This window comes from Cygnus olor, chromosome 1 (assembly GCF_009769625.2).
Source record: "Cygnus olor isolate bCygOlo1 chromosome 1, bCygOlo1.pri.v2, whole genome shotgun sequence".
Classification (NCBI taxonomy): Eukaryota; Metazoa; Chordata; class Aves; order Anseriformes; family Anatidae; genus Cygnus; species Cygnus olor.
The window spans coordinates 145,761,970-145,785,597 of NC_049169.1; the positions used below are offsets into that span (position 1 = coordinate 145,761,970).

A 23,628-nucleotide genomic window follows, 5' to 3' on the forward strand; every position below is an offset into this window, starting at 1 on the left:
CTTCCTCCCAGTATTTTCAGTCCCTAAATGTTTTTCTTTCTCCCTTATCAATCGCAATCTAGCCTCTCCTTAAAAAACATCAAGGTTAGTTTGTGAGGCTTAGCTTACACAGTAATTCTTCCGTAATTCATTTCTCGCATATCCTGTATTTCAGTTTTACATGTGGAGCAGCATGCCTCATATTCCTGCAAAGTTTTATAGTTTGCTCTTCTGCGTGAATGAACTCGAACCTATTGACAAGATTAAAGGCTTCAATACTTCCTAGTGTAGCAGGACTATGTCCTGTCTTTTTTTTTTTTTTTTTCCCTAGCCTCCCTTGCTTTTAGGGAGCAAATGAATGAAATGTCTTTTGTACATCTGTTTCTATAGTATGTCAAGTTTCCCAGTAACCACTCCATTCGGTTATTTTCTTCATCCTCCTCTTTTTCCACACTGGATTAAGTTATCAGTGTAGATATAATGGGCTTGAAAGAGTTTATTTAGTGTAACACCCCCCCTCTACCCACGCTTAGCACAGAGCTGGAGCAGCTCTCTATCTCCTCCAACCTGAGGAGCTAAACTACTCCAACATACAAGCAGCTGTACTCCGCTAAAAGCAGGCATGGCAATGAACCATGTCACCTTTTAGTTAGCGTAATGCCAAGAAAGACCTTACCTTTCCACATTTATTGACATGTATTTAGAGACGAGGGATGTGTTTTCTGTAGGAGGTAAGGAAGACCAAAGACAGGAAGCGCATAGGTGAATGGGGAAAGAACTTGTTGCATACAGAATGTGGAAAGAAACGAAATATCATTATGTTGCTTTCCTCCTCAGGACAATTCCATGGGTATGTATAGTTAAAGGAAAGGCCACACAAGGGAAATTGTATTCCAGCCCCTAAAAAAAACAATAAAATGAAACGATGGTACTTCAATCACAGACAAAAAAAATGTAAATAAAGGAACTCTGGTTTAAAAAAGCAAGCAAATATTGAAAGGTACTGAGAGAATTAAATAAGTAATAGAATTAGGATGCAGAGATGCCCCAGTCACATTTTACCTCAGAGTTAGTATTTCATATTTACATGCAGAAATGAAATCAATCCAGAAGACACTCTTCTGTCATGCTGGAGGAAATACAGGCTGAGGAGTCATAAAATTAATTTCTACTGAAGAAAATCCTTCCAATATTTGTTTAAAGCTCAAGGATTTTGAGGACTCCTAAAAAGTATTAGACTTAAATCTTCAAATCCTTTTTTTTTTTTTGTGTGTGTGTGTGTGTGTGTGTGTGTTCAGATTTGGAGTATTAGGAAAAGTTCAAATCTTACTACGTGCCCCAGTTTGTAAAATCACTCTTTCAAAAGAGCTGGCCATGCACATACAAGTTCATTAGCTCTGCCATTCAAGAGGCAGGGCTGATTTAAAACATTCTCAGCAAATGACAGTAACGAGATGTGATAGTGAACTGTCACTTATAATTGCTAATTTCACATACAGTCAGTAATCTAAAAGGTATTCAGAAGAAAAAAAGTAGGATATTTCCAGGACCATTCAATTTGATTGCACAGAATAAAACTGAAGAGCTTCCCCCCGAGGAACAGGCTGACAAGTTGTGTCACAGAGAAAGGACAGAGTAGAAAGATGTCAGCTTTAATTCTGAACTTCCTTTATTAATGGGACCTATCTGAAACTTTTACTGCCTTTACTCCACTTCCACATCTTTAAAAATGTAGCATTCACTGGAGGTTATAGTCACAGAAAGCTCTTCCTTTTTCAGAATAGCAAAGCACCTAAGACACAAGAAAATCCAGTTTGTGAGTGGTTTGACTGATCCCAGGCATCAGTCCTACCTTCTGTTCTGGCCTGAGTGCCAGTCTCTCTCCTGGACTGCACCCCAAGCACCGCTAAAGGTCTTGGCTTCGTCTTAATGCAGAACAGGAAAATTGTAATAGTCTCAAAAAGCATTCAGGAAGAGGTAAATAACTTCCAACAACCCCAAGGGTTGCAGCTGTAGAGGCCAAGCCCTGCACAAGACTTTCTGATCGTTTACCCTCACCCCGGTTCCTTCAATGGTTCCTTTGTGGCTTTTACAACAGAGCTTGTGAACTTGTCTGCGTTCGTCTCCTTAACAAGCTAATGTCACAGTCGATTTTATTGCATGCAGTCTTCAGTAAATAAAATAGCATTAAAAGGGGGGTTCAGGCTGGACATTTGGAAAATTTCTTTACTGTGAGAGGGGTCAAACCTTGGAACAGGCTTCCTGGAGAGGTGGTTGATGCCCAATGCCTGTCAGTGTTCAACAGGCATTTGGACAGTGCCCTCAATAACATGCCTTAACTTCTGGTTAGCACTGAAGTGGTCGATCACTTGGACTCAATCTTTGTAGGTCCCTTCCTACTGATCTGTTCTGTTCTTAGTCTGGTCATTGGCATAGGCAGATGCTTAATGTAGGAAAGAAAGAAGGGGTCAGATCTCCTCAGAAGTGGCAAGAGATTCCAGGTAGGAAAAAAAATGCCTCTAAAGAAAGGCTTTTGCAATTACAACTTTTTCATATCTTGGCACGCAAAAAAATCACTATTTCTAGTTCACAATGATTTGTCTTCATACTTAGCATATGAAATAGTGAATAGTTTCAGATCCCATAATTTTTTCTATTTGACAGACGTCACAGAAGTTGCTACTTCCCAAACCAGGCAAATTAAACTGATCTTTCCTGGGAGCTGATCTCCACTATACATTGTGAGACAGGAAGACTACTCGTCAATTTATTTCTCTGCTTTCATTACAGTAAAGCTGTCAGAAAGGAAAATGCCTAAGCTTCTTTACGTTGTAAGCCACATCCAAACCACGCTGTCATGTTTTCTACTTGAAACAAAGATCAAACTTCTGCTTTGATGGGCTCCTGACAGTATTGCTGTTAGTTTTCCTTAAGGACCATGGTTTTGAATAGTTACTGCTTTTGAAAGAGAAATGTTTCAGAGCCAGAGTATGAAATCTTCTCTCAGGTAAGCATGCATGTGTAAAATTCTTTATTATTTCGATTACATGCTGCTATTGCTTTTTATCCCCATACACCTTAAAGCTATTTCCAATCCATAACAAACATTGTTTTTTCAGTGACAAGCTAAATGCAATGCTCTTTTATTTTCATTTACTTTGTCTTTAAAATGCAGTAAAAAATGTGCTTTGACAAACTATTTACTACACATAAGAGCTTGCATGGGCTACAGTTTCAATCACTTTTAAGCTTTATAAGGTCTGGATAATTGGAAAAAATATCTTTTGAGTTGAGTTGATCATAATTGTAATCAAGAGCTAGCTACATAAATCCACAAAGATGAAGACAGAGGGACTGGCTCTCAGAGGGACTCATATTCAGAGCACGGTACACAATTTCTTGCTCCAGCTTGGCTCCTCCAGCTCATCAGGCATGCTTGCTTCTATGCTGTCAAGTCAGCTGCACAGTCGCTGGTAATTAATAACCTCCATGATGCACCAACTGGTACACAAAAATATTTTAAACACTGGTATTCTTAATAGCTGTTTAATCACACTGTTCTTAGTTGTCTGTTAAGTCATGTCACGTTTTAAGAGACTTAAAGCTTGAAATGAGATTTCCACAAAATTTCAGGTTCTGTGTTCGCAGTATTTCTCAAGTTCTACAAGTTTTCTTTTTGCAAAGCTTTACTGTCAGAGCTCTTTATCAGACCAGTTTCAACACGCTGAAAATGACTTGATCCTTCAGCTTTCAAGCTCACCAACATAGAGCCTCATCAGAGCATCTGAGCAGTCATGTCATGTACTTCTAATGCAGTTTACCCACCTGTGTTTACTCATCAGTTATAGCTACTACATCACGATTTAACTGTAATATTTGACAGAGTTTCCTCAAACACTCCTAGCTGAACGCATACTGAGACAGACTCACAGAACTTGGATATCTCAATTCAAAGGGCTTGTCTATATTGGTGATTTTGATCCGATTCCAGTCAGGTGTTATTTACAATATAAAAAATTTACAACCTCATGAAAAATTCGGAGTCCACAAAAATTTCCAAGAAAGTAAAGGAAAAATACACAAAGGTGTCAGGCAAAAAAGAAAGCATCACACAACATTTCATTGTACAGTCATATGTTTGTCATTACAGTGCTTTAGTATGATTTTTGTCACGGTGTTAGGCCTAGAAGAGATTTCAAGGAAATAAAGAATTATTGTACTGTATTTCCCTTTACAAGGCAGCAAATATATGATGGGCCAATCTCCAGTCACGTTCCTGTACACTTTGTGGCAATGCCTGGATCTCTGAATGGAAACATTTTGATCCTCTTCACCATTCCCACCCGCATATGCAAGAGGAAGAGCATTTTCAGAGATGAATATCGCCAATAAATCAGTAGAGGCTAGAATTACGAAACGTAATTTAAAAGCTGTGATTGCAACAGGCAGTGCGTAGAGAGGCTTGAGGATGCCAGATAGGATGCGCTGGAAGGCAACACTTGAAACTTGAGCTATGCCACACCAAAAGGCACAAAAGGAAAACAAAAAAAAAAAGTCTCTAGTCTCCCTAGAGACTGATCTGCATTAGCATTATTCTAAAAGCCATTTACTTCCTTCACGACCTTGACAGACCCTTTAAAGAAACTGAGTAAGGCATTAATGAAATAGTCACCTTGGCATCCGTGGTTATTAGCACAGCTGGACCTGCCATTACTAGGAGCACCTGCTAAAACGGTAAAAATTGACAAGTAACTTTGGTGGGAATGCTCTGCTGGGTAAAAATAAAAGAAATGCATAAAAATAAATAACCTATCAAATAACGCTTGCAATGACGTTATCAAATACATTAGTCAGATATTCTTTAACTATCCAAAACCTCTGCATAACACAATGTTACCAGTAAAAACTCTTATCTCATTTCATCTTTCTAAATATCCAATTTCTCCTTGCTGCCACGTGCATGTGCAAGTGGGACATCTGGCAGAGTCATTAGCTGCGGTGTGGTAAGGGAGCGCAGACAAAAAGCTCTCAAAAAGTAGCAGTAGTTATGATACGGTTCAACTTTTTTTTTCTTGCTTTCATGGGATTAGGTAGTGTTGTTCAAGGAACTGCACTGTTTGCTTTACAACAGAGTCAATATTTTTATACTAGTTTTTGAGGTTTTTAATTGTGTAGTGACAATAAGGAGGGGAAGCGCAGTATGCAGAAAAGAGATCACGGGTAACAGATGACATAATTCTACTCTCCTTCTGTCACTGTCCTTCCTCTCCTCTTGCCATTTGCAAAATAGGGCATTTAAAACTAAAGACTAGCTTCTTATGGAAAAGACAGTGTATCTGCCTGCTCTCCCCACGTCCCCAGTCCCCCAATAAGCTAAATCTGTATACAGAGCACACTGTACTCTGTATTCTACTGCAATATTACTAACCTAGAGCACCCAAAGCAAATAGTAATAAAAGAAAATAGTAATAAAAGAAAATCCATGGAAACTTCCCTTCAAGTCCCTTATAGAGAAAGATTTGTTTAAATAGATCCACCTCAGCCAAGACAGGAAACATTATCTGTGGGGGGCAGAAAGCACAGGAAGGTCTCAGAAATGAGGATTGATAAATACTCATGAGTAAAATCCTAAATGCAAAGGACCTAATGACTAAGTTTAGTCCTTATAATTTCACATGGACAGCTACCTCCTTTTAGAGAGAAAAATGAGTTCATGAAACATTTTAAAGACAATTTGAGAAAGCGATCCCACTACGGAATCACTGCCAGATGGCCCTGTAATATTTGCCAAGCTACAGCCAACATTTTGTCAACATGGGTTAAAATTGCTTTTCTATACAGCACAGCCTTCTCGATGCTATAGGATATTTTTTCAATATATACGGGAAACCATTTTACTAACAGAAAGTCACAACTGTGACTTCTATCTCATGTACTTGCGACCCAGTTACTCACATGAACTATGTTAAAGATACCTGTCAAAAACAATCTAATACTCATTAAGTGCTTGCTTAACATAACGTCTCTTTCATAAAAGACAATAATGCAAATAAAAGTCTTAAATTCTTCCTGATATAAACGCACAAACCACACTGTTGCACAGATTTGGTTTTGGCTTGAACTGTTGAAGCTAATCATAAACACCACTAAAACATCCTAACACAATATATGAAATCATACCCCTACCACAGCCAGAACAAAAATACTCTTCTGTGAGAATACATATATGTATCCCACATTGAATGTATTAAATAAACTACAAATAAAACCAATGTCCTGCCAAAATCCTATTATGAGGCAAATGTACTAGCAATTACTTTCAGCAGCTCTCTGATCTCCAAAAACAGCTAAGATTGCAATACGCAAAAAATAGCATTGAGCTTAAATTACAAGACTTTAAAAGTGTGCAGAAAACTAGATGCTGTAAAAAAAAACAAACATCTATCTACATATATATATATATAAACACTGCCCACGTTTACTTTTGTAAATACCAACCTTTGTTGTTCTGTCCGAAATCCAAAGCATGCAGCACATCTCCTTTGATCACGTGTTTTATGTGAGAACAGCACAAATGACACAGCTTTTGAGAAACAAATGTAGTAAAAAGGTCCAAGTGTGCATGTCAAACTCTTCTCAAATGCAGTAAAATTGACAGATTTAGTGCAGTGCACTTAGCTTTTGCAGTGAATCTGTTTCCAAGGAAACCAATAGCTGCAGATGCTTTCCCATGTCATTGCAAAAGAAAATTCAGCAGCGAGATTAGTTGCTTACTCAGAATTTTACTCACACATTTATTCTAATCAATAACAAACTATTCCCCAAACCCTGTCAGAAGACCAGACTGAATGTTAAAAAAAAAAATAAAAAAATAAAAAAAAGCTTTCCCTACACATAATCTTTGTTGCTAAAAGCAGCATGCTACCTTTAAACATTTCCCTCTTTTAGTCTCCCAAAGGGACCAGCCTCCCCTGCTTTGTCTCCCTCAATAAAAGCATGCAAAAAAACACCCTGTATCACGGGTTTTCATCCTAAAAAGTGCTCCAATGACTTGGCAATACCCCAGCTTCCAGGGGACAAATGGTGACCTGAAGAGGCTGCAGGAATGTTTATTCTTACCGTATGGAATAGCTTTGCAAAATTGCCTCATGCTGTAGAGATATCACCATGACTGACGTGATTCAGGCTTCTTATAATGAGTACAAAATACAAATATTTAGTAAAACCATAACAGAGATACAGGCTAGAAAATCACTTTCCTGGCATAGGACATTAAACCTATAACTCAGTGTTACATGTAATGGTTACTTCTCATTTAAACAGCAAATTCCCAAGCTGGCATATGTAAATGCAAAAACCTATGGACACTGCATTTCTTTTTTTTTAATTAGACTCCTTTTGTCTGTATAAAGTACCATACCTCCTCTTTCAGTGATTCAACAGCAACATCTACTGGACACGAAGGGGCAAGATTCAATTTACGTAAAGAGATTAAGGGGCTGGGCACAGAAGCAGAAAATATTTACGGCATCTCTCTCTATGTACTTTTGCATCACAGTCAGTGCAAAACATGAGCTGAAAAGAACAGAAGCTTTAAGTATGCATTTGCTCTCCGTTCACCCCTCCAAAAAGAAAACAAATCCAACAAAAAGATAGATTAATAAAACAGCAGTGACTTATTGTCATCTGGAGACCAGATATTTTTATTATATATTCTAGGAATATTAGATACACTGGGCTAACAACTATTGACAGGAATTTTGCCAGTAGAAATACTCAAACAATTTCCAAGCTCATGCAGTGAATGTTATTATACTCCTTTTTGCTCTTTCAGTCTGTTTTCCCTCTTTGTTAAACAATTAGCAGATTAAAAAATATCAGCAATAACTAATAGCCAGCCAGGTCAGACCAAATGAAAGTTCTTGAAAACGTTACAGGGAACAAGACGATCTTATTTGAACCTATAAAAGGCTAAGGACAGGGAACCCAAAGGATTTTGACCTTACGATGCCCAGCATTGGCCTTCCACCATGGCATCCACAGGTCAGAGCCAGGTGTCTAAATTCCCTAAGTGGATCACAGGAAGATTTGAGGCCTTGTGAGAGGGATACGCAAAAACCTAAATTTCTAGCAAGCTACATCTAAGTAAGCCAAAGACAATGACCAAGGGCTCAACTTCAACCCTCCTGCCCCACTGCAGAGTCCAGCATTTCGTCTGCCTGTTAACAGGCACACGTCCAGACTAGGATTCACATTCACAGTCCTTGCCTGGCTTCACACAGCTACACAAATCCTTCTCCTTTTCCCATGCAATCAGATGAGAAGAGGATCCCTACTCCAAGCACTGATCATGCTTCAAGTCTCAAGCAATTATTTATTAGATGTATAAATACTCCTGGAAGCAGAGAGCACAACCCAGTGCAGCGAAAGCCAACCCAGCATCCCTGCTGGCGCCCTCCCAGTTGGTAAAACAGGAGAATAACCCACCTGCTCCCTCCGGGACCAGGCCTGGCTGCATGCATATGGCCCATTCTGATACCTTCCAGAATCTCATTTACAACCTTCTTATGTAAATACATTTCGTAGCAGTGAAAAGGGCAGGCACAGCCAACTTCTGTGAAATTAAATATGCTGGAGCGCACAATATGCCACACCATACTGTTGTTCAGAGCTGGAAGTGCACATGAGTAGACCAATGGAACAGTAAATTTCTACAAAATACATTACAAAGTGTTCTAAAATGAGAGGTGTTTCTCAAAATAAGCAATAATAGGGAGAAAAAAAATAGTTAAACAACATCCTTAACATGTGCAATGGGGCATTTCTGCAGAATTTTTCCCCACTCCTCTGACTTTAAGCCCTGCTCATGTGGAAAAGGAAACTTTCAGGATTTTTTGTGGGAAGAAAAAACTCTGTGTATACGCTGCTAGTGAAGAGTTTTTCGGGCTGCATTAAGAGAGCTGATTCTGCTTCTAGGCCCACTAGCTGTGGTCCACCTAGATTTTTTGGCAAGCCCTAGCAGCACTATAAAGGTCCCTAATACCTTCTCTGCACACACATAATCTCATGTATATATCCACACGCCTTACTGGAAAGAGCAGCTGCTGGGAAGACTGCCTAGCTTTTCAAGGACCCATTCCCCACCTCCCAGAAACCTCAGCAGAAATGATACCGATGTGATTTCTCTAGGAGCTTCACCTTTTGGGCTGCTCTCCTTGGCGGCAGTTAATCCCAGGCGTCTTACTTTCCGCTGCTGCTTTCCCAAAAGGAAACTGAGTCAATCCATCATCTTCAGCGTAGCTGTTCGCACCAAGGTGATGGTTGGATGGAAGTCACACACGCAGCAGGGCTCCCCTTGCTCCACACATGTAGTAATTAGCAGAAGTACATTCCCCCAGATAAGCCTTTGCAAAACAGGGCACACCAATTTGACAGCTGTGAGCTTACACTGACCGACTCCAGATGCAAAATCAGTTTTCCTTACTCCCTCCGCATAAGTTGTTTAGTAACAGTCAATGGAAAATATATTGAACTGTTCAACAATCGGTTTAGATGACATTTGAAGATTAAAAGCAATAGTCTAACCATGTGCAACAAATAATCTTAAAGAATCACGATTTTTCTAATGTACCTTATGATCAACAAACAGGCTTAAGCAGATCTGATAAACTGAGCTGAGAAAATAAAGCTGTGCATTAAGTAACTTAAATTGCAAGCCCAAATTAAATAAACTCTCTTTAGCCCCTAGCAATTAAAACAAACACTGTATCTTTTAGCTTTAGGTTTCCCTTTGACAGCTGGCTGTTTAACCAATTTTAGTCAACTCTAAACCAGCATAATTTTCAACAGCCAAGAAACGTGGCCGTAGCAGCATGCAGCTAGGCTGCAGTTCGTACCTGGGAATAATGAACAAAAGGAGCTCCCTGAGAGCTGTATATTTTCAACAGTAGGAAGATTTCTACATACATTACTTTTTGGACATAAACACTTGTGGTAGTCGCAACAAAATGCAAAAATAGACTTGAAAAAAACGTAGATAGTTTATCTCATTATTTTCCAGTATTTCTATTATCAAACCACTCTCCTATGCAGAGACAGTTTGACTTTTTAAACACGCGATGAGTGTGCAGTAAGTACAGCAAATCCGAGTATCTGTTTCATCATCTGTGTGAAATAGCCCTGAGAAATTCCCCAGAGCCAGAGGCAGCAAGAGAACCCAAAATCTAATCTGGGTATTGCCCAGAACAGAGGCAAAGCAATTCATTTCCATAATACATGGTCCAGCTGGAAGCCAGTTGATCAATCTAACCCACTGCTTTTTACCCTAAGGATGTATTGGTGACGCTGAGAGAAAATAAGGCAGCACAAGAAAACGTGTAGCTTGGACGGTTTCTGCTGCACCTATGTAAGTCCTAGGGTAAACATTCACAACCTCATCTTCATGGCCTTAGGAGCGAGGGCCAAACCCAACACACAGCCTGCTGCTGTGGAAGCAGGGAAAGCACTTTAAACTTGCCACGTGATTGCTCTTCACTACGCAGGAGGCACATCTCCAAGCATGTCTAAGGTCATGCATTACCCTGTCAGAAGGGTAAGTCAGTTTTTAAAACAGAATTTGGTTTTGCTTGTTCGGATATTATAATCAAGCAGCTTTATGCAGACATCCACTGCCTACAGATGCAGAAAAATGGGGTTTACAGAAAGCCTACGCAGGTTAGACGCATAACCCCTGCTGAATTTCAATTACACTTCTGCTTAGCCACTTTTCCAATTTTTTTGGAGCCACCTGAGGCAACAAAAGCACAAAGGTTCTTATGTCAGGGACTAAACAGAATTGACAAAGCTTTCTTACTTTGGTGTCATCAAGTATTTAATATTTCTTCTTGCATGGAGAATATCTAAAAAGTGAAGCATGATTTAAATCAAAAGAGAAAGTTTAATTACATACAAAGGTATCATAAAAGCTATTAATTTAAATGAGAAATTAAACATTACTGCTTCATCTTCAGAGTAAATGGCAAGACATCTATAACTATATAACATTAAAATATAGAAATGCAAGAAAGTTGTATTAGTTTTTACTAGTTAAATATTGCTAGAGAATAATTTCATACCTCACTACTCAACATAAAAATGCTGTCACTTAAGAAAACTCCAAATTTAGCAAGTAGAAGGAAGTGCAACAATGCTGCGTACAGTACTTGGAAAAACTCCTAAAATCCTTCCCAGCTCTGGGAAATTCAAAGAAAAAATAAAGATGCTTTCATGCCTTCACTATGGCTGCAGATGGTACAACAGGTTCCTGAAGATTATCTTAGTGGCCTGGCCAAAAAAGAAAAAAAAAAAAAAAAGAAAAAAAAAAGGAGAGAAGATGACTTGCAGTTAATAAGGGCTCAGAGTAATTTCAGGCAACACTGTTTACCACCAATTTCATTGTTACTTAAAAAGCTGCATTCTTTCTCTGTTAATTTATGGAATATCCATACAGGCAAGAAAGCAAACAGCATTTGGAGTGCTGGGATCGATGGTTTCAGGCTCCTTGAGAGAAAGAGGCAGGGAAGGAGGAGATGGAGTAGCCCTGGATGTTACGGATTGCTTTGGCTGCATGGAGCTGGGCAAAGGTGATGAAAGGGCCGAGTGTCTCTAGGTAAGAGTCAGGGGAAGGGACAGTAAGGCAGACTTCATGGTGGGATCCTCTTACAGGCCACCCAACCAGGATGAAGAGGTAGGTAAAATATTCTATAAGCAATTAGAAGCTGCATGACTGCTAGCCCTTGTTCTCAGGGGGGACTTCAACTTCCCCGATGTCTGCTGGAAATACAACACAGCAGAGAGCACACAGTCTGAGATTCCTGGAGCTTGTGGAGGATAACTTCCTGACACAGTTGGTGACTGAGCCAACAAGGGAAGGTGCCCTACTTGACCTGTTGTTTGCAAATGAGGAAGGACTTGTGGGCGATGTAATGGTTGGAGGCCAGGCAGGATTCATTCAAGAGTACTGTAGTCACCGGCAGAAGTGCAGGCCAAGCCACTTTTAATAGTTTATCAGCAGATCCGGCTAACCAGGGAGAGCCCAGATGACTGAAGGTTTCAGCCTGGAAAAGAGAAGGATCCGGGGAGACCTTACAGTGGCCTTCTAGTACCTAACGGGGGCCTACAGGAAAGCCGGGGAGGGACTCTTTGTCAGGGGGTGTAGGGATAGAACAAGGAGTAATGGCTTTAAACTAAAAGAGGGTAGATTTAGATTAAACATTAGGAAGAAATTGTTCACCCAGAGGGCAGTGAGGCGCTGGCACAGACTGCCCAGAGAAGCTGTGGATGCCCCATCCCTGGAGGTGTTCAAGGCCAGGCTGGATGGGGCTTTGGGCAGCCTGGTCTGGTGGGAGGTGTCCCTGCCCATGGCAGGGGGTTGGAACTAGGTGGTCTTTAAGGTCCCTTCCAACTCAAAGCATTCTGTGATTTTATGAATGTGATTCCAATCTACAAGAAGGGCAGGAAGGAGGATCCAGAGAATTACAGGCCTGTCAGTCTGACCTTGACTAACTTGCTGTCCTTCTATGATGAGATGACCCACTCAGTAAATAAGGGAAAGGTTATAGATGTTGTCTACCTGGATTTTAGTAAAGCATTTGACACTGTTTCCCAAAGCATTCTCCTGGAAAAACTGGCTGCTCATGGCTTGGACAGGTGCACTGTTTGCTGGGTGAAGAACTGGCTGGATGGCTGGGCTCAAACTGCCACAGTGAACGGCGTTCAGTCTGGCTGGCAGCCATTCAAAAGAGGTATTTAGGTATTTAAGAGACACGTGAATGTGGCACCAAGGGACATGGTTTAGTGATAGGACCCACAAAGTCAGGTTAATGGTTGGACTTTATGATATTAAAGGTCTTTTCCAACCTAGATGATTCCATGATTCTGCAATGCCATGGAAATTCATCATGTGTGGCACTGAATTATATACATATATAGGCACACATACATACATACTCTTTCTCTCAAAGTTATTGCTGACATTACAGAAATACCTCCCTGTAGCTCATTTTTCAGCTGGCAATGCCTTTTCACACTAACAGAGCTTTTCTGCTCTAACTTCTTGAGCTGAGTGCTGCTAGCTGAACAAGAATTTATTTTAATATATTCCATATTTGCTGTAATTCCCAGGAAAGAAGGAATTACAGTAAGATGCTTAATATTAATTTCATTTAAGAGGCTAGTTAACCTGCACTGCTCAAGACTTAGATGAAAATCCTGACTAGACTCCTGCCGATTTTAATCAAGCTGGGATTTCATTGCTCTATTACTTGTAGCAGAAACACAAAACAGATGAAGTTTACCATGCAAATGTTCTCCTTTTCATGTTCTTAGACAGGTTATTCCAATTAGCTTTGAACACATCTAATTTTGAGGAGTTAAACTAAGAATTTGTCAAATTCCTTAATAGAAATTCAGTTTTAGTAAAAAGCAGGACTTCTAGCTAATAAACATATACAAACATTTGCTCAGACACGTGTGCTGAATCTGTCCCAGAGTGGCCAGGAAAGGAACAGACCTGTAAAGAGATCTGCTTATAAAACTGAGTTCTGTTGTAAGAAAATAGCCTTGAAAACTAAGAAATATGAACTGTGCACACATAATATATACTATATCTTATTTGGACGTGCACCTCATATCAAATTACTAGTGCCAAATAGAAAGCTCAACACGGGTATACTTGAAAGATCCCAAAGGACAATCCAGCCAGTCCTTTAGTGCCAACCCACTGCCATCAGGCAGGCAAAGAGAAGTGTAGTGCCAAACACCCTTCTCTGCCAACAGTTAGAGTAATCCCAGTTTTACATTCACCAAAAATAAAAAAGATTCCCAGTTCCCCCTTGAGCATTACATCAGATACCACCAGTGACAGCGATAGCTCCCAGCTCTGTGCCGGACCATGTATCCCTAAGTGGCTTGTATATTACAGCTTAGGGACTCCTCATTGGTTTATTTTTAAAGGCAAGAAAGGTCACGGGTTATTTAGCATCTGTGTGGACAGCTTCAGAAGTTTTTAACACCATCTTTGTTCCACAGAAGACGTACCAATGTTAATCAGATTACACCACGATGTTGTCACTCATGGTAAAAGTAGTCTTTTTGGAGCTACATATGGAATTCTAAAACAGGAATCTCTGAACGCCTCACAAATTTTGTCTTGACAAATTGTTTTAGTTTATGAAAAAAAATCCCACCAACAATACTTGGTATGATATTTATAGCCTCATTATCTACATATACCGGTTAGCTGTATTAATCTAGCTTGTAAGTAATCCGCTGAGAAAGCTTTCTATTAAGGAGTCACTTGAGGTATGGTATACTGTGTACAGCCTTGCAAATTAAAATTAAAATTCCAATACGATTTCAAGTATGATAAAGCATCTTGGGCAATGTAAAACAGTTCCAAGAATAAAGGAATTTTGCCAATATGTTGCATAAATATATGCATATATTGTATTTTCTCCTCAGAAACACAATGATTTAATACTGTCACTCTTCTAGCTACCATCAAAATCATCTTATATCTCTTATATTTTAGTTAAGACTTTTAAAAGGTTGTATTTGTAGACATCAAGGAATGGAATGGACTTGACTGAAACAGCATTAGCTATTGTTTTTCTGAATAGAGTCACTTAACCTGTAACAGTGCCATTAAAATAATGAATGCCTACAGTGTTTCTCTCATACATTACTACCAAAATATTTTATTTATACAGTTGTGGCTAGCAGCAGTGGGGGAATTAAGGATTTCAGGGTATAACTGGAGTTGCCAGGATGTACAAGTGTTTAAGAGACTGTTTTGCATTTTTTTTCCCCCTCCCCTTCTGACACGGGTGATAAGCTATCAGTGGTCTTATATTGAACAAACTATTCCAGACAGTGATGATCTAACAAGTATATAATTCAAAGATGACCATTTCAGTAATGCCATTCAGTAGGACCGTAAAGGTGTTTATATATGCAAAACAATGCAATTTAAGACTTCGAGATGATACCAAGCATGTTTCTTTCCAAGAGCATGTGAATGTAACAGAGGAGCATTTTGAGTGCCTGTGAATGCAACACCTGATGATTTGTTTTGCAGCACAATTACAATTGTTAGAATTGGCATATCAAATATTCACCTATCTTTTCAGCTGTGTTTTAATTTCTCATAAAAATCCTAATAATCATTTTAAATGGCAAAAAATACATCCATTTTATAATTTAAAATGTTTAGAAAATATTTTTTATTTACTGAGTATGTCTTCTCAGATAAGTTTGGATCAAAGAAACTTCAGATTTCAGGATCAGCAATCACCTGTATACCTGATTCTTCAAAACCTGGGCAGTCATGATAATCCCCGTTTTTGTAGAATCTTTGTTTGTAGCACCCTCGTTTCTGTTTGTTACAACAGCAGCAGTTACGGTTCCTAAGACATTACACTAGAAAAATTTTTGTAACACAAATACTGTAAGGTTCCCCCTGCTTTACAATTGCTTTAGCATCATGGCAGGAGGTTAAAAAAGAGTGTGAAAAAAATCACACTCCAAATAAATCTGAACTGAAGAAAAAGCAAACAAGCAAGCAAGCAAACAAAAAGGGTGACAACTGTTTCAAGGAGAACATCTTCAGAGGAGAATAATCCCAAGCAAAAAAATGTTGATATGTTAACACGCCTCCAAGCACAACATTCCTGAAGTCCAATCCTGACCAGGTAGAACAACAGAATAGGCACAGAGAAGTGATAGATGTGTGGATATATATATATATATATTTTTTTTTTAAATGATTCATGATTGTCTTCCACAACTGCATCCTTTCTCCATGCTCTTTCTATTTTCCATCCCCTTCCAAAGAGAAGAGTGGGAATGATGTCTTACACAAATTGCAACGAGGCAATAGCACACACAACTCAGTTGGACCCTGTCATTCAGATTGGGTGTTAGGGAAAGGTTCTGCACCCAGAGGGTGGTCGGGCACTGGGACAGGCTCCCCAGGGCAGTGGTCACGGCACCGAGCCTGACGGAGTTCAAGGAGTGTTTGGACAATGCTCTCAGACATTGGGTCTGATTTTTGGGGTGGTCCTGTGTGGAGCCATGAGTTGGACTCGATGATCCTTGTGGATCCCTTCCAACTCAGGATATTCTAGGATTCTGTGCTTCCATCTCGGTTATGCTCTGCTTCAAGCTGCGTTTTGCATGTTCCCTCAGCTATTGTTTTCAAGCTAGGCTTTTAAGCCTTACAAGATGCAAAATATTCTCCAGCAAAAATGTGTAAACTCCCAGACACAAGGAAGACCTGATCTTAATTATAACTTCTAGAAAACCATTGCAGTAAAAATATTGCTATTAATATAGTATCAATAGCATAGCAGATGAGTTTCTAGGGAGGGGGAGGGAACAGAGGCGTTAAAACTTCAGCAGCAGTAACATATGGTTTAACTAAGAAGAGCAGCGAGATGGTCTCCATCCCGCAGTATTATTAGGCTGCATGGGAGACTAAGACCCATCACATTTGCTTACAGAAGCCAAAAATAGAGAAGTGAAAAGACTCCAATAACATTGCTACACCAGTATTTTTTTTTCCTCCAGCAGTATTTCTCTCTCCTCTTCTTCCCACCAGACTGTGGCGCTTGGCTTCACAGAGCAAGGCACTACGGCTTTCTTTACCAGTCACAAAAATAGCAGCTTCTTTTCCTGAGAGAAGTATCTGAACAAGTATCAGAACTAAAGCAAAACAACCACCCATCAAGTTTAACTACCCAACATGCAAATTGCCCACTATATTTACCATGTTATGCCACTGTAGTTCTTTTCAGAGCAGATTCTTTCTACCAGTCCCTCGATGAAGTCAGAAAATATTAACATGCAGATTGTATTAATAAAGAACCATAATTTCTTACAAGTCAAAACTCAACAAAATGGCCATGAACACAATGATTCATTCAATCCCTGATACTAGCAACAATACCAGTTATGACACACGAAGAGCCTTCAGACTGAACTTAAAATTCAACAACTTTACCAGAAAATTATCTGCAACGAAGTTTCTCATGCCTAGTTCTAGGAAAGCTCCTTTCCTGGTCTACACCATTCTCTTCTATAAGTTAAAATAAAACAAATGTACATATTTTGAAAACTATGCCCCACCTTTTCCAGGCATAATGAATAGTATCAAGTGCATTACAGTTTTGATCAATGGCCTGCAATTCAGTTGTCAAGTCAGGCATGGATGTAAACGTCAATGAAAAATCTACATTCCTGCTACACCTTGGACCAGGAAACTTTGACCAGGACCTCTTTAACTAAACCTCATATGGCTTTTACATGGACTCCAGTGACAGAAAGCCAGCAACCATAGCTAAAAGCTGAAATAAGCATAGCCTAGTATGTGCAGATTATTACAGGTAGTCCCATGTCTACGTAAGTATGAAAACCCGCTCAGTTCCTGGTCTGCTTTCACTGCATTCACTCTGATCTGTGCAGTTTATGAGCTTCCTTTGTAGATCAACCACTCAACCTTTGATTTGCTGTTACATCAACAGAGAATACACACGTACCTTAGTCTAAACCTAACACAGCTCTACCACAAATTTCTAGAGAGGAAGACTAGCAATTTTCCATTTTAATCCTTTAGATGACAAGACAGAACTACGTTTCCTCTAACTTCATACTCCAGGCCTGCCTTCCCAGGCCTTGTTTGTTTGTTCTTCCATCACAGAAGTGTTGCACACGAAAAAAACTTCTCAAAATCTCCTAGCCTAGCTCAAAGCACTGAGAGGAGTACACCCAGGCCACTTCTAGCAGCAGTTTGTTTCACTGGAGATTTCATTAATAATGTGCTAGAGACTTATACAAGCTCTTAAACAGTCTAAACCTTCTCTGCAGGAATCAAATGGGCATTTCCCTATCCTTATTCTATTAGATATGGACAAGAAGAAAATGAAACCACGTAAGTGTTCATCTTCTTCCTTAATTCACAAAGGTATCCAAGATCTCCACCATAAAAGTCAGAGTATGCATTCTCTCCATTCCACTTTTCTCTTTTAGTCTAGATACACATGATTTCCACAGAAGTAGTATTTCGTCAATCTCTGACCATCCTGACATCTTTCTCTGGAATTTCTGCAAGAGTTTTATCTGCATCTTTCTTTGTTGACCTCAAAAGAAGTGTTGCATCCTGGTTGAGACCTCTCTAACACATGAATAAAACGTTTACTCTAATAACTGCTTCCTTCTAAGCCACAGCAGAATATGAATTGTTTTCTTCTGTACTAGCACCAGCATCATCAGCTCATTCAGGCTGAAAGAACCACTTTTTTGCTTTTATTACAAAGGAGTCATATCCTGCCTTGTAATTGTATAATAAATGCAAAACTGCATTTTAGTGGATTTCACCTTTCCGGTTTTGGATCATCTTTCTAGCTAAAGAGGTTTGCATGAATATCTGCAGGTATTTTTTGATGTCCTAGGAGTTTTTTTTTTTTTTAATTTAATAAAACCAAAGAAGTATATATTAATAAAGATCAATTGCTATCAGATGCAAAGGTTTATCAAATTATGGCATTATATTCCGCCTACATTAGTACCAAGGCAAAGGCCACTTCATTCAGATATGAAAGTAACAATCTTCTTCGTGGGTAAATACAACATAGTATTGGAAAAAATTAATTCTTAATCCTTGTCACTATATATTAGCACTCACTATATTTTTCTCCTGCTTACTGATCAAAGCAATAAAAACAGTATGATAAAGTGCAGAGGTTTTTGTTCTTGCTTCTCTGAGCAGTTTCTCTAGAGCAGGATTTTAAAACAGGAGGGAAGGTAGGTCAGGTTTCTGTGGGATGACTATTTTTTGCTAATCAATTACTTTATGCAATTATTTTAATTCCTTATGACAAGCATCAGTACTCCTGAGTAAAAATCTTCACTCTTCACTGGATGCTACTAAACATTTATTTTTGTGCTGACATCGCCCTCCTCTGAATGAATATTTGGCTATTGCTTTATTTTATCCCCGCCCCGTTCTCATCTCAAGCGATGCGACACCATTGCTAAAATTCTCAAAGCCATCGGTCCTCTCCTTAGTACAGTTTGGCAGCCAGCAGGACAGTTCTCAAAATACAACATATTTTTCTCACCTGCTGTGCTTTCTGGCACCTCCTGCTTGTCTCGCACAAGCTGCATGATGTCTGACACCACAACCTGATGGTTCGTATCTTCTTCTTTCTCCTCATTAGACTGATTGCCCGTCGCGAAACAGTTGCAGCTTCCAGTTTCTTTGCACGGGACCAACCTCCAATACCAGTAGTCAGACATGAAAAGGCTGTGAGTTGATTTCTGTAATTTGAAAACAAACAGAAAATCATTTGCAGCAAGAAGTGACAAAAAAACCGAAACCCTACCCACTTAAAAGGAAATCCTCAAACATTTGACAGTCATGTACAGATTACTGGTACTTTTGATTTTATTTGAAGAAAACAAGAAATAGGAGGTTTATAATAACCATATGTGGTGTCACATTAGTAAATAATAGCTATTCATGATATGTATCCAAATAAAAACCTCAAGAGACCCCCGTAGCTTCTCAAAATGCTTATATTATAGGTCTGTGAGCCAATCAGACACACAAAAAAACAATATACAAAAATAAATTACATGTAATCTTAGCATCAATTGTATAAAGGCAAAAATATAAATATCCTTCTGTATTTTCAGCAGAACAAGTCAGTATTTGTCTTTAAAACACCCTCTGAAACCCAATTTAACTAGGTGAAAGAACACGAGCTGTCAAAAAGCAAAACAACACAGGGATTATAAATGATGTAACGCTTCCCACAGTACGGGGAACTGAAGTTACTGTTAGAAATGTTAATAAACACATTAACTGAAGGAAGCCTTGACACTGGAAGCGTGGCAGGAAGGAGCGATAGCACAGACTGGTTTGGTTTGGCTTCTGACCGAGCGCCCGGGGCCTTGGATGCTGCCCTTCCTGAGCAGGAGCGAGTGGCAGCAGTGCCCCGAGCCTGGCCAGAGCTCATCACCAGCCTGATTTGTGCCCGCAGGTAAGGGAGGAGCTGCGCCGAAACACCTGCAGGTTGCTAAATTTGCATACACAAATGCCAGGGAACCTCCGTGTTTTTCCTCTTCTACGCAAAGGAAAATCTCCCCTTCCTGAAGTTGCAGATAAATCGACAGCGACTGCCTCAGCTTGCCAAACACTTACGATTGCTGATCTGTGTTTGGGAATTCTGCAAAGTGCTGGCAGAGCGTGATTTCTTCTGGAAATTACACCTCATCCACGCCGGTGGATTCCCCTCTCCTCCAGAGGGTACACTGAAAAAAAAGGCCCCAAACCACTGAGCCGCAACAAACTTTTCCGAGCATACCTAGAAAACACCAAGCCCACGTGGGGGAGATGTACATCTCTCCAGGTAAATGTAATGCTTTCTGGATGCATGATCTCCACTTGTTCCAAAACCTCGTGTTTCTAGGATAGGTCTATTTCTAACTGCTCTAGTGCAAACATCCCTCTGGACCACAGATACTAACCAGGATACATGCAGAGATCCTCTACATTGCATTTAAAGCTGACAGCTTTATAGTCCTGAAGAAAGTCAACTCCATCAAAAGGCAGCTTGATATAAGAGTTCTGCTGTCTGTTTAAAAATAAACAAAAAGAACCAACCTCACATCATTTAGCAACTCTTTTACCAGGAATTGCCCAAGGACTGTGTAGCATCTCTGTCTCTCATTACATTTCTTCGACAGGACAGAGGAATTCCTGTTAAATCACTGTGCTTTAAATATTAGTGCAAGGTGCATCATCTTCTTACCAGTTCAAAGACAGCCATTTCCTTTTACTTCTACCCAGTGGCACAGTAGCTACAATTTTCCCTTTTCCCGTTTCCAGACTTCAGAGGCTTTGCAACATTTGTCAGGGGTCTGGTAATGCAGTTAAAAGCAAATTGCTTGAGTTCTTCTGCAGCTGCCTAGCCTTACGCGCCCCGCACACGCATCCTTGTTTTCACACAGGCAGCAGCAAACTGTTTGGTTTTGGTACAGCTGCACTAAAGCACACACTGCTTGTAAATAACAGTATTTACTTTTACGCTGCATCTACTTCTGCAAGTGTTTGATGTGCTATATGCAACTGGGAAAAAGTGTGCACACATGTAATGAAGCAGCATGCACACCAGCGTTTTAAAGAAAGAAATACTTCACAGCACTTCAACAGATTTTTATTTCAGTTCTGTGGGATTTCTTTCAATTACCCATGAGACACGAAATAGATTTCTCTTCTTAAAGCCACTTAGCAGAGGTTGAAGTTTTCTGGTCCTGAACTTCTTTTTTTCCCCCCTAGAAAGTGAGAATCTGCTCTGAAAGAGAAAAAAATCTCAAAGTTGCAGTGGATTTTCCCCCCACTCCTATGAAAGGTGAACCAAAATGCGTGTGGATCTACGCTTGAGTGATCAGCAAATTACTCTGCGAATAAAATTCTCATTTATTGCCTTTCCTTAGGAATGGAAACGCCCAAAGATCACCAGAAATAATTATATTGAAACATGCAGCGAGAGACACACATTTCTGACCTTAATTCTCATTTAATTAGGTTTCCTGACCCTCTCATTTTCTTGATTTTAAGAGCAGTAACGTGAACTTTTTCAGCCAACAGCTCAGGACCACGCGTCAAAAAGCTGGGAAATGTATGAGAGGGCATAATCACTGTAATCACTACATATGTTTTCCATACTTTTTGGAAAAAAAAAAAAAAAAAGAAAAGAAAAGAAAAAAAAATAAAAGCGCACACAGCAACACCCGGGGCCTGGCAGAGTCCATCTGGTGGACACGGTGGTTTCCTCCTGCTGTACAAAAAAGGCAGAGCTCTGGTACAGCTCTGCCACGTGCTGTAGGCTGGGAAGGACACTGTCTCCAGGACCACGGCGGGTGTGCTGGGCACCGTGAACCCCGTGTAAAAAGCTCTGTGCTACCCCCGTGACGGGGGCCAGCTTCTGAGTGAACGCTGGGTAGGGCTCGCCACCCTCCCACTCACTTATCCCCCTGCCCCCACACACTTCACCGAATTTGTTTCCCATCCAAAATCCCCGTTGAATTCAAGGACACCACCACAAAGGCAGCAGTTAATAATTACCTTCAGGTGTAGCCCGGTGACATAAGGCATCCAGCTGCCTCACAGACTCGCATCCATAGTCTGCAGCCACGTCACCGGGACAGTTAAATCTGCCTCGCACACCTCTGCTCACCAAACCAGGCTGCGCTGGGCTCTTCCCAGTGCCCCTGCTGGTCCCAGTCCAGTCTCTCTTACTAGATTACTGCTGCTGCTGCTGCTATTTGGTGGGATTTCTTTACCTATTTCACTGGGTATTTAGGCAGGGCAGTATTTCCAGGCAGGCATATCATGGACATTTAAATATATTTCTCTTTGAAGACCGTATCTCTGATATTTTCAGATTATCCTGTGAATTACCTCACGCCAGGTTTAATCCCTGCCGTGTTTTACCACACCTTCATCATTGCTTTGTTTAAGTCCCTAGGGAAAAAAATATGCGGGCAAAACTGGTCCTATTTTAGCACCTACTGAGATTTCACACCCTAGTTTTCCATAAACACGATGATGCTTCGTTCCAACGCTCTTAAACTGTTTAATATGTTATCTGACCTGAACAAGCAGCCTTAAACACAGTCCGTGCAACCACATCAACAGAGGGGGAAGCCCCGCTGAAGCAGTGGGAGCCCATCAGTACATCTTGGGGGTCTCTGCCCCAAAACTGCACTGAAGAGGACACCAATGTCTGCACGGGTCTAAGTCAGGTGTCTTTATTTCAGAATGGATTCAAATACAAGGAACGGTATTTAAACCTACACAATACTGTTCTGATGAGAATACTATTTTAAGTTGATGTATTTGGGATGCAGCAGTCCCTACAGTTTCTGTGCTTTGCGGCACCAGCCGGTCGCTCTTCCCTTTGCACCATACACAGGGAAACTGCAAAACACATGAGGTACATTTAGATTACAGCCTAGATGCCTCCCACCTAAATTCAGACATTAAACTGAGATGCCCATGTTAAGAACCCACTTGACTCATGGCCCTTCAAAATTCCCCAGATTTCATTGATGGGATTTTATTAATGCCTTTTAAACTACTCAAGTTCTGCCAATGCAGATACTGTATTCCTACTCATGCCCTTCCCAAGTCCTTCCGCATTTTGCTCAGAAAGAGGAGGAAAAGAGCAATAGCATCAAAACCCCAGCCATTCTCCTCTCTATCTCCAGGGCCTGCAGAATACCCTTACGTGTTTTTAAAAGAAAATCAATTTAAAGATTAATGTATTTTTCATTTGGAGCTTTACTGTGATCAACATTTAAATTGGGTACTAAGAAGTCCTTCAAGATAAACGTTCTCATTTTTTATTTAAAAGGCTTCCACGAAGCATTAGAAATCATCAGTGGACTTATGTAGGAAACGCCAGTTTCAAAGAAACTGCAAGACTATTTAGCAAGCACTAAACTGAGGCCTCTTCAAAGGAAGAAGAAAATCAAACGCATTTAATAAGAGAAATGCTCTCTCATTAATTCAATTTTTCATCTTACAGGCAACCATTTCTCTTTTGA

The 23,628-nt window shown here is 40.0% G+C and overlaps 1 protein-coding gene across 16 annotated transcripts in view; it reads right to left on the reverse strand.

Moving 5' to 3' along the window:
* MCF2L (MCF.2 cell line derived transforming sequence like) overlaps positions 1 to 23,628 on the reverse strand; it is a 162,106-nt gene that overhangs the window by 134,839 nt on the left and 3,639 nt on the right. For 14 of the 16 annotated variants that reach the window (XM_040558238.1, XM_040558325.1, XM_040558394.1 and 11 more), the window contains exon 2: positions 19,134 to 19,332. In XM_040558238.1, coding sequence (XP_040414172.1) covers positions 19,134 to 19,311 — 178 coding nt within the window. In that variant the 5' untranslated portion in view covers positions 19,312 to 19,332. Of the gene's footprint in view, positions 1 to 6,477; positions 6,713 to 19,133; positions 19,333 to 20,544; positions 20,563 to 23,628 lie in introns of those variants that run through there. The other 2 variants (XM_040559377.1, XM_040559861.1) reach the window with 2 other exon arrangements.